General features: G+C 38.9%; 1 protein-coding gene across 4 annotated transcripts in view; it reads right to left on the reverse strand.

The window, feature by feature from the left end:
* Window positions 1-12,352, reverse strand: part of ZRANB3 (zinc finger RANBP2-type containing 3) — a 309,431-nt gene that overhangs the window by 22,270 nt on the left and 274,809 nt on the right. For all 4 annotated transcript variants that reach the window (XM_078070719.1, XM_078070718.1, XM_078070720.1 and 1 more), the window contains one exon: window positions 2,819-3,206. In XM_078070719.1, the coding sequence (XP_077926845.1) occupies window positions 2,819-3,206 (388 nt within the window). The remainder of the gene's footprint in view (window positions 1-2,818; window positions 3,207-12,352) is intronic.

The raw sequence follows: 12,352 nt of genomic DNA on the forward strand, positions 1-12,352 counted from the left end.
AGGCAGTGAGGAATGAGACAGACAAATCCCTGCTTCCTAGAGTTTCCATTCTAAGTGTCAGAGACAGACAATCACCAAGGAAACAAAAAAATCAGAGAAGGAGAATAAAGGCCAGTGAATAAAGAAAAAGAAATAAAACAAGAGAATAAAACAAGGTTTTGTAATCAGGGGACATTGGGGAGCAAAGGTCGGCAGGGCCAAGCTCTGGGTCGAACTCCATCTGAGCTGAGGGCTGTTCGGGAATCTAGGAGGCCCAGCCCGAGGGCCTGTATTCTCAAACCCGATTGTAAATGTAAATGGAAGCCATTGAGGGTTTTAGGTAAAGGAATGGAATCATCTGAGTTTTTAAAGGCTCACTCTGGTTGTTTGTACTGAAGGGCCACAGGGAGGCTAGCTGGGAGGCCACTGAGGTCTGGGAGAGAAAATGGTAACTTCTGGTAGGATGGTAGCAGCAAGGAAGACGTGGCCAGAATCAAGATAGACTTTGAAGTTATGCCAGCAGAACCTGACAAATCAAGTGTGGGAGGAGAGAAAGGAATCAAGGACGCTGCCTGCGTTTCTAGCATCATGGAGGGATGATGAGGGAAGAGAAGATTTAGGTGTTAGGTGTGGTGGTGGTGAATCAAGAACTCCACCTTGGGCCATGTTCACCTTGAGGTACCCATCACACGAGCAGGTGCAGATGAGACAGAGGCATATGGATGAGCCGCAGTTCAAGCGGGAGACAAGTGTGGGCCTATGAACTGTAATATGGCAAGTATGAGCTATGTGGATATTAGGAACAAAGCGCAAGACGGGTACCTGGCTGGCTCAGTAAAGCATACGACTCTACATCTTAGGGTCATGAGTTCAAGCCCCATGTTGGGCACAGAGATTACTTAAAAAAACAAAACAAAACAAAAAAAAACAAAGCACAAGAGAAGGGTTATTTATTGACAAATATTAGTGTTCAGTATATACTATACCAAATTGTACTGAATGTCCTGGAGAATGCATTAGCAACCTTTATAGGACTGTAATTTCATAATATTGCTCCTTTAGTTTTTTTTTTTTCTTAAGATTTTATTTATTTGAGAGAGAGAGAGAGAGAGAGAAAGCACAGGCATGGGGAGCGGCAGGGAGAGGGAGAGGGAGAAGCAGGCTCCCCGCTGAGCAAGAAGCCCAATGAGGGGCTCGATCCCAGGACCCTGGGATCATGACCTGAGCTGAAGGCAGATGCTTAACTGACTGAGCCACCCAGGCGCCCCTCTCCTTTAGTTTTTTGGATTCTGTTTCCTCAAAGTGTTATATAGCAAACACTGATTGAAAATTTTGGATGAATTAGAATTAATTCTGCTTTTCGGTACTTTTGAGGGTACATCCAAATTAGGGTGGGAAATCATTATGCCAAGTACAATAATATTAATCTAACAATTATAACCTTTTATACACAGTAGTATCACTGTTATATGTATTTCTGTTTAGTCAGACTTTCATAGTCACAAAAGGAGTTTTATTTTTCTTTAGGTTACTTGTGAGTTTGCTTATTAAATCAGGAGTCTAGAAACTTTTGCTGTTGCTCTTGGTGTCACAAAGAAAAATCAGAACTACAAACCCTATTAAACTATGATTTTCATTGCTAAATCACTCAACTTATACTTAATGTGAACTGGCATTATTCTGTAGTCATGAGATACTTTATTTTTATGGTCTAGAGTAGTTGGAAATTGAATGAGATAATGCAAATTGTGAGAGATATTATATGGAATAAGCTTGTGGTTCCAATTTAGTTCACAGACAACAGGTGTCCACGTTACAAATATAACCACCCAGATGGCAGACTTGTCATTTTTGTAGGAACACCCAGAATTGAAAGAGGAAAGACTCAGCTACTGATTACATTTTCTTTCAGATTAAAACTAAGACATAGGAGAACAAGAAAGACAGGAAGCAACTGCAGTAGCAGAGCCTTTATCTTAGCTGACTCTTTGTTACTGTCACTCTCTAAAGAGTTCACATATGATGGAAAAGGAGGTGTGTACAATTATTACAACTGATAAAATAAAATGATTTCTTCCAGCTTCCAAAACTGTCAAGTTGGCCTTTTGAGTTGCCATGAAAATGGTCTCTCAAACTGGAAACAAAAGAAATACTAATGATCTTTTTTCTTAAGACAACCTCAGTATTAATTAATTTCAAAAACAAAACATCAGAAAATGTAATACCATGCTATAAAAACATACTCTGAGGTATGTTTATAATTTCTACTTTTAAAATAGCATGTTTTGGAAAAGAATAAACTCATAAAACAGATACCAAATTGGTTCTTAAAAGATGATCTATAGAGGAATTTTTATGATTTGTCATACAAGAAGCAGGACACAATGTATATTTTACTAGGCAAAGAAGCTACCCTGGATTATTTTGCTATTTAAACAAAAATAATCTATAATTTCTTTAAAAACAAGTATTATCTACAGGAGAAAGAAAACAGCAGGTCTATGACTATAAGGCATATTTGCTGCCATAGCAACAGAGCTTCTATTCCTGCCCACTGAATTCACATCCTGCCGGCATTAATGAGAAATGTCCATTTGTGCCAAATTAATGCCATGTCACAGACGCTCAGGGATATACATTCTTGACAGAACTGGGAGCTTTCCACATTCTACCAGGGGATAAATTCAGTCTTCACTATGTAAAGTTCTTACTCTAGCTTAAAAGCTGAAGTCAGTGTCGAGTCCCACTAACCCGTGCTAACAGCAGTTGCCTCTAAAAACACAGACTATGTGAAGACAACACCGCCAGCCCCCTCCAGGGCCCCACTCCATGTACTCACCAGCTCTGCCTGGAGGATTCTCACACATTTCACAGTAAGGTAACACTGAGTTATTGATATAGGTGCAGAAAGCACACTGCCAGCCCTTTCCAGGAAGGACTGGGCTGGTTGCCTGGGCTAGAGCCGTGGTCTGCCTGGGCCGGGATGGTTTCTCCTCTGGGGCACTGCGGTGGTCATTGGTGGTGACCGACTTCAATCTTTTAGCTTCAGGTTCAACATTGCTTTCATAATCAATGATATGTCTTGTGGCTCTTTTTCCAGGGTCTGCTGGCATGACAGTATTTTTCTCTTGGAATATCCCTGATTCATCACAGGAGGTCACCAACTGTCTTTTCTTAGGTTTCGGTAAAAAGAATGATCGAATATCATGCTGTTTTTCTTTTTCAAACTAGGAAAAACAGTTATCAAATTAAGAAGCAATCTAATATGTTCTTCCTAAATGAAACAGATTAACCAACTATTTTCAGTAACCATATTCCTTTATCTTTTGAATACCTTGTTGGAAATGAATTCAGTTATGCTATGACTCTTCATATATACATATATGCAGAATATCATTAACACATCTATATACTTCCTGTGTCTAACTTTTTTTTTAGCACTTACAGTGTGCCAAGCACTTTACATATATTAACTCATTTAACCCTTATGCCAGTTCTGTGAGACAGGTACTAGTATTCTTCCTATATTTTAGATGAGGACACTAACGCTTTAGAGATGTTAAGTAATGTGGCTACAGAATTTATGTAATAAAATTATACTTCATCAACTATCTGCTCTAGAGGTATATCAGGGAAAGGAGAATTGTGTATTTAAATATTTCAAGTCAACCAAGAACCTACAAAAATGTTTCCATGCCCAAACTATAAATACAGTATTCATAAACAATGTTTTTCATATTACAATGTTTTCTTGACTAGGAAGCATTTTTTCAAATAGCATTAAAGCTATTAATTAGAACTTCTTTAACAGACACATCTTAACAATTATCTTGCTTTCAAGAAATTTATTTCCCTTTCTAAGAAAATCTCCATCATTATCTCATGTTTTTTTGTCTTCAATGTGTAAATCTCAACCTCCTTATTAGAGAAAGTGGAATACATATCTCCACAAGTGATTAGCTTGTAGAAGGAAGACAGAGGAGTCAATTTTAGAGAATTCCTGTTAGGGGTACCATAGTGGATACACACTGCATTTCCAAAGATGGTCACACCAGTTCTTATCTTACTTGACATGCTTTTCTCACAATATGACACGACATGCCTACATTTGGAGGTGGGGTCTGTGTTCCTCTCCCTTGAACCTGGGTGAATCTTTGTAACTGTCTCAATCAATAGAATGCAGTGAAAATGACACTGTGTGACTTGTGAAGCTAGGTCGTTGAAGATTATATGGCTTCCACTTGGTTGCTGGCATTCTGAATCTCTTTCTCTTTATGTCTTGGGTTGCTTGCCTTTGGAGCCTTGCCACCATGTTGTGGGGAGGCCCAGGTCACAGGGAGAAGCCATGTGTGGATGTCTGAGTTGACAACTCCAGGTAGGCCCCTAGGTTACAGGCAGCATCAACTGCCAGACATGTGAGTGAATGAGCCTTGAGATGTTTCCAGATCTCAGACATGGGGTCTTCCATCAAAGTCCCCACTCACTGTGGAGCAAAGACACATCATCTCCATTACACCAATTGAATTCCTCACCCCTAGAAACCATAAGAAATAATATATGACTACTGTTGTCTGAAGACACTAAATTTGGGGGTAATTTGTTATGCAGCAATAGATAACACTGACAGACACTATGGATAATGATAGCAAAATACCATATATTGTAAAGAAATATTTTACATAATACATCTACCTGCTTAGCAGTGGTGCACAAGAAAGCAAGATACAGCAAATCCATAGAGACAGAACAATTAGTGGTTAACAGGGGCTGAGGGAAAGGGAGATGGGGAGTTATTGCTAAATGGTCACAGAGTCTGTCTGAGGTGAGGAAAAAGTTTTGAAAATAGTGGTGACAATTGTACAACACTGTGAATGTGATATTAAGGGGCATTACCACTGAATTGTACACTTAAAAATGGTGAAAATGGCAAGCTTTATGATTATGTATTTACAAATATAAAAAGGAAGGGAAAAAAGCAGGAAGATTTAGGCTGTTCCCATATTGGTAAAATTAAAACATATAAGAAAAAAAATCACGTGGCCCCCCCCCCAAAATGTACAGCTTCTATTTTCTATGGCTGTTATTTACACAACCTCATGTCCTATAAAAAGTTATCTGATTAGTTATGGAAGTTACAGAATTTAGATAAAAATATAAAGAAGGAAATTATTAACCATGAGACAAGATTTTTAAAACAAGGCACAAGGGAAATCCAAGAAAAGGGTGAAGAGGGGCGCCTGGGTGGCTCAGATGGTTAAGCGTCTGCCTTCGGCTCAGGTCATGATCCCTGGGTCCTGGGATCAAGTCCCCATACCGGGCTCCCTGCTAGGCGGGGAGCCTGCTTCTCCCTCTGCCTCTGCTTCTCTCTCTCTCTCTCTCTCTGACTCTCATGAATAAATAAATAAAACATTTAAAAAAAAAAAGGGTGAAGAAAAGCAGAGAGATTAGCAGACTAACAGAGTTTGGTGTTTAAAAAGGTAACAAAGCAAAAAAGATAGTTAAACATTTAAAGAAAATGTTCTATTCCATATAATAGGACGGCCAAGAGGGCTTTCAGGATTTTGAAAATACTAGCAAATGTTCAGCAAACATGAACAAATTCCATCAGCTATTTAAAGTTAAAGCATGACCTTCCGAGTCCTTCCATGTCTGGAAATGAACTGATTTTGTTTCTAACCCTTAGTCAGTAGTTTCATGGGGCGTATAATTCTTTTCAAGTCTTTAAAGACATTGCTCTGCTTCTTCCAACACCTGATGATGCTGATGATGTTCCTTCATAGGTTGCACTTTTCCTTTGTTTTAGAGGCTTTCAAGACCTTCTCTTTATCCCTGGTGCTCTGAAATTTCATAATAATCTGTATTTCTATATCTGTATCATTTATATCTATGCCTTATGCTCAGCACCCAGGATACCTTAATTTTGAATGGTACTCAGTAGCTTTAGCTCCTGGAAATTTCCATTATTCTTTGATAGCTTCTTCCCCTTTATTTTCTTTTTTTCTGGAATTACTGTTAGCAGAACGATGGAACTAGACATAATGTCTTACCTTTTATTGTCATATTTTCCCTTTTTTTGTCTTTTTAACCTCTAAATTCTTAGTTTTTCTCTCATTTATCTTGCAACCGTGACTACAGAATTATTTTGACAGCTGTATTTTTTTAAAAGATTTTATTTATTTATTTGAGAGAGAGAGAGAGAGCACAGAGGGAGAGTGAGAGGGAGAAGCAGACTCCCCGCTGAGCAGGGAGCCTGATGTGGGGCTTGTTCCCAGGACCCTGGGATCATGACCTGAGTTGAAGGCAGACGCTTAACCAACTGAGCCACCCAGGCGCCCCTTGACAGCCATATTTTTAACATCTAAAAGTTCCTTTTTGTTTCCTGTTCCTTTTTCATAGTAGTCTGATTTTATTTATATTTGCAATATCATCTTAAATGTGAGGCTACTAATTTGAGTTTTTAAAATGTTATCTTTAGGGTTAATTTTTCTATCAGCTTATTTTTGCTCCCCTTTTTCATGCTACAGATTTCCGCCCCAAATAGCCAATGACCTTGCTTGTCCCTGCATACATGTCAATGAAAGAATAGAAGGGTTGGCCTGGGAATGTGGGACACATGGGGCTTATCACCATGAAGTTCTAAAAGAACATATTGGGTGTTATACACAACTAATGAATCATTGAACACTACATCAAAAACTAAAGATGTACTACATGTTGGCTAATTGAACTTAATAAAAAATAAAAACATAGGGGCACCTGGGTGGCTCAGTCGGTTAAGCGTCTGCCTTCGGCTCAGGTCATGATCCCAGGGTCCTGGGATCGAGCCCCACATCGGGCTCCCGGCTCAGCGGAGAGCCTGATTCTCCCTCTCCCTCTGCCTGCCGCTCTGCCTACTTGTGCTCTCTCATTATCTGTCAAATAAATAAATAAAACCTTTAAAAATAAATAAAAACATAAAAAATAAAAGGACATAATGATTCACTGCAAGGGGTGAGGTAGATGGAGGGGCCCAGAGTGATCTCAAACTCCTACATTTCTGACTTGTAACACTGTAGGAATGATGTTTTCCTGTAATAGGGAATATAGGAAAATAACTGGGCTCCTAAAAAGACAAAAAGAGGATAAGGAAATAAGTTCACTTTTAGACACGTGTGAAGACTGATGGGTACGAGGATGGAGAGTTCCAGGAAGCAGATCTGGAGTTCAAGAGAAAGAAACAACTAGATTCACACATCTGGGAACCACTAACAGAGAGAGGTGGTTAAAGGTATAGGACTTGATGTCATGATACATGGAGGGAGAGGGTAGTGAGAAAAGGTCAAAGTCAAGGACAGAAAGTACAGAAACAGCATTAAGGGTGGAATGACGAAGAGATATTAAGCAAAGAAACATACAAGCAATAGTAAGAAAGGGAGAAAAATCAGGAGAGTGGTAGCTTTATTGGATATGTGTGCGTGTGTTTCGTTTTCCACTCATACTAGATGCTCATTGGGCACTTTAAAACAGAAAAACCCATGTCCTTCAGTTCTGGGAAATTTTCATATATTATGTTTTCTTCCTCTGTTTTCTGTGTCTTCTCTTTCTGGAGTTCCTATTAGGCAAAAAGCTTCTGGATTGATCATTTGATTTTCTTCAACTTTTCTCACACTTGCCGATCGCTATTTGTTCTTCTTTCTTTGTGAATTCATTACTTCTGTCCCATCCTTGTTGAATTACTATTGTCTGATATGACAGGTCCAGTTCCTACGAGCTTCACTTGTCTCATTTCCTCTCCTTGTTCTGGTTTCATGGGCACAGTATTTTCTTTCACTTCTCTATGGACATTAGTAATAGTTTTGGTGTTTCCTTTTAACGTCTTCTCCATTGTCTCTGCTTCTTCTGATCCCTTTCTTGGCTTACATGCTTGTTTTGGTCTCTGCTTTTCCAGTGAAAGGATTTCCTCCAGGCCTCGCGGCCTTTACTGTCCATTCATATTTAAGAATGAGACTTAATAAGCATTAAGAATAAAATGCAATGGCAAGTTTCATGTGGGGGACTTCACTGAGGTGACCAGTGACTGTCAGAGAAACCCTGTCAGTCTCCATAGTCTTTTCGTGGTCCGGTCTGGTTCTCCAGAAAGGAGTCCTTCAGTCTCCTTCTTGAAGGGTACAATGCTGGCTACCAGTAATCCGGGAGCTGATTAGGAGAAGGGTGCTAAGGATTCTATCATTAATTAAGGAGTCTTGCATATAATATGCTTGTTTTCAATTTACTGCCTTCCCCCTCTCTGAAGTGGCTCTCTTCCTAGATACATTTTGAAATACATTTTTTAAAGAATGTATACACCTGACATGGGTCTTGAACGCCCAACCCTGTGACGAAGAGTTGCACGCTCCACTGACTGAGCCAGCCAGGCACCACTGAAATATATTTTTTTAAAGGAGCAAATAAAATAGTTAAATAAATAAATAAAATATAAAAAATAGGAAACATAAAACACAAAAAATAAAATGAATAAAATATATAATAACAGGCCACTCTCTCATGAAATAATGTTTAGATAGTATCAGAATCTTTTGTCCCATTCTACCTTGTAAGGAATTTATTTCTGTAAAAACATTTTAATCTATCTTCCCACCAAAAAAAACCCAAAATAGTTTTAGATTTGTTTATAAAAAAGCAACCCTCCCAACAACACAAAAACCTAAGAAATCTTTCAAAAAAAAAAAAAAAAAAGAATTCTCAGGGCCTTAAAACATCAGCTTTTACAGTTGATCTCTTTAATTAAGATATTTAATTAAGCTGTTTTTATTTTATTTTATTTTTTTTAAAGATTTTATTTATTTGACACAGAGAGACACAGTGAGAGAGGGAACACAAGCAGGGGGAGTGGGAGAGGGAGAAGCAGGCTTCCTGCTGAGCAGGGAGCCCGATGTGGGGCTCAATCCCAGGACCCTGGGATCATGACCTGAGCTGAAGGCAGACGCTTAACGACTAAGCCACCCAGGCGCCTCTAATTAAGCTGTTTTTAAATGAACATCTTTCACTATTTAAGTAATGACTAATTTTGGAAATTAACATTTGAGAAATTCTCGCTATGTGCCAGAGGCAAGTCACAGTAAAGGTCAGCAGTGACTGACAGTAATCGGAAATTGATGGCTACCTCTGCCGCTTTGAGGGCTAACTTATACTCGGGAGTAATCAGTATAGGTGTTATTTTGAAACCTCAGCTGCTTGGGTTATAATAAATTGAGACTTGAGTGCGTAAAACCCAGAAAAGGAATGTGTGGGTGTAAAGGGAATCATTTTACATAATTTTGGGAACCAAAGGATCCACTTAGAGTATAATTTTAGAAAAAAGAGAGGGCAAGATTAATTAGTAGCAATGACTTTAGTTAATGTTATGATGGCTACACTGGACAATGGTGAACGTGGCTATAGGTAGTGAACTTAGCAACGTGGCCACAGGGCTGCCAGAAGCTGTAAGGCCCAACAGAAATGAAGGCTTCCTCTGGGGTAATCAATTACAAGCCTGATTTATGTTAATAGTTATGTTTTCTGAGTGTAGCCTCTGAACAATCAGGCAAGAGGGTGGTTGATGGGGTTTCTTTGCTACTTGGCAGCTAGGAGTGATAGAAACACAGGTGGGAAAATTTCTCTGACACATCCTAACGATAATCATACATGTTGGCTGGGAACAGATAAAGGCTGCAGGTTTACTGAATAGGCGTTCTTAGCGTGGGACCCGTGGGCCTTTCACAAGACCTAGGATGGCCGCCTGTGAGCCTGAGAAACCCCTGAAATTGGCTATAAAATGTCTGTATTGTATGTACATTTTTGGAGAGCTTTACCCTCTCCATGGTCTCAGAAGGATTCAGGACCAACAAAGGTTAAGAGCCACTGGACTAGAATAAAATATCTGAACACGCGCCTGTGGTTGGAGGAGCTCCGTTTCTTTCCTTCATTGTCTATAAGTAAAGACAGAGTGAAAGTTCCTATGTGAGTGTACATATGGGTGGTGAATGAACTCTTTTTAAGGAGATACAAAGAAATAAATTCCCCTAAATACTTAATGAGAATCCCTCTAGCTGTTCTCAAATAATAATTTTAAAAACGGAGTAATACCAAACCAGAATAGCTTGTGTGCAGGCCTGAAACACGCTCACTTGGCTCATCTGTCACGGTAACTGGACTCTGAACAGCTTCTCAGGAGAGAGCAAATGACATGGGAGTGCCCACATGGCCAGAGAGAAGGAAGCTACTGATGAGGTGAGCAGAGGAGAGCGCAGGAACCGCGAGGGCTGAGAGAGCAGACAATGCTGTGCTGATAGGACTCACAGCTGTAATGTCAGGCCGGTCAACTCAAAACAAAACACACTATCCTTGATGTTTGGAGACAGGGATACATCCCCATCAGCTCCTCATGGAGACTCCAGCAGGTTCCTGGGATATGTCTGATTAATGAAAGAAGGAAGTGATCTTTAACAAGATTTGTAGACACAGATACTAAACATGAATGCAAAACTTCTATATCTGTGAGGTGCTTCTAATTACTTCTCTTTTGTCCTTTTTAATTTAACCTTTTATAAAGTGAATGTGGACACTGATTAAAGTATTCGAGAAAGAGGCAGTAAGAAATAACTGTAAACAAAATGCTTCCTAAATAAACATGTTTTCTAAAAATATTAGGTTTATTAATAACAAGACTCCCTACAGGAGCAAGCTTTATTGGTCTTACCAGAATAGACCAGAATCCTCAAGTTATAATAGCCACACTGATAGTTAAATACTCAGTACCCATCCTGTTCTGGCAGGTCTGTATTAGGAAAATTACCAACCTTATTAATGTTATCAGCATTTCTCAGTGGTAAAGATAAGCAGGAACGCAGGAAGACAAAATATTTTTTATGGCTTAGGAAAGCTTTGTTACTTAAATAGCACAATTAAGCTAAAAAGGTTTTTTTTTTTATCTTTATCTTTTGTGACTACATTCTTGCATTTAGAAGAGATTTACTAGCAAATTATTGACAAATATCCTAACTCATCATGACTGTCCTTGTAAAGAAAGAACTATATTAAGTGACCCCTTTAATACGTGATAAGTAAAGAACTTAAATGTAGGTGTTTGTAAGTAGGAGGAATGATCTAAGCTTATAGTAATTTTTATCACAAAGCTTTGGGGAAAATATAGTTAAGTCAACATGCCCATGTCATAAGATGTGGAAAATAGAAGATACTCCTCTCTTTGGTTATATAGCTGACACTCAGTTATTGTGTTCCTGACTTTTGTTCAATATTGCTTTTGAAAAACAAAAGAAAAAATACTGCTTTCAGTGAGAAGTGCTGGGAATAAAAACTACAAAATGCTCAAGGTGGCAAAATGTGTGTTTTTATCTGAAAGGTTCAGGGACCTAATACAGTTGCTCTGTTTTGCACCATGGTAAACTCCTGCTCTTTAGAGATGAATTTCTTGGCCATGATGACAGGATTAAAAGTCAGTCAGTTATGAGAACTGAAGGAGAGGAAAAGGAAATCTCGTAAAACTCATAAAAAACAAGAAAGCACTTCAAAGCCTGGTGCTATTCCCTCACAGCTCACACCACCACCAAAAGCACCCATGTCGGGTCTCATAGACTTTGATCAAAGGGCAGCTCTGGTAGGAATCATTACTGTTTCATGTCATCCGTCTCCAGTTCTTAAAAGAATTAACAAAACCGCTCTGATACAAATGGGTGACTGGTCCTGAACGGCAGACGAATGATGCCCAGAACTGGAACTAAAGAGCCTTCGCTAACATTTGTAAACAAGCCAGAGGATACAGAATGACAAAAATACCATTTTAATCATCTAAGTAAAAAAAATGAATTTCAGTTCTCCTAAAAGGGGACTTTTTCAGATTTTGTAAAATGGTCCATTCTCATGTAGTTAAATAAAATTTTGACAGTGATCCTCTCCTTAGGCACAATATATTTTCCTCTGTGGGCATAAAGAAAACAAAGCAAACAATACAAAACAACACTGGTTTAAAAAAAAGGTGGTAAAAAAGAAAATGTTTTTATTTATTTTTAAAGATGACATCAAAAGCAGTGCAAGCAAATGTCTTTGGGAAGAGCCATCTCTTCCAGTAAGGATAATTAGAATGTACAGCAAAACTCTGTATAACACACAAGTCACTAGAATGTGACTCGGAAGAATGTGACTGGAATATCACCTACTCACATGCCTCTGGTTATGGCATCTTCCCTCTCCTCCTCCTGCACAGGCCGCTATTAGACCGAATTCCTCCCAGGCCCCACTATGTTGATCCTACCTCTGCAATGTCTGGAATTTTTCTGTTCCTATTACCACTACTACTGTTAAAGCTCAGGGTGGCATTAAATTCCTTCTGGGAATG

Source organism: Halichoerus grypus, chromosome 4 (assembly GCF_964656455.1).
Source record: "Halichoerus grypus chromosome 4, mHalGry1.hap1.1, whole genome shotgun sequence".
Classification (NCBI taxonomy): Eukaryota; Metazoa; Chordata; class Mammalia; order Carnivora; family Phocidae; genus Halichoerus; species Halichoerus grypus.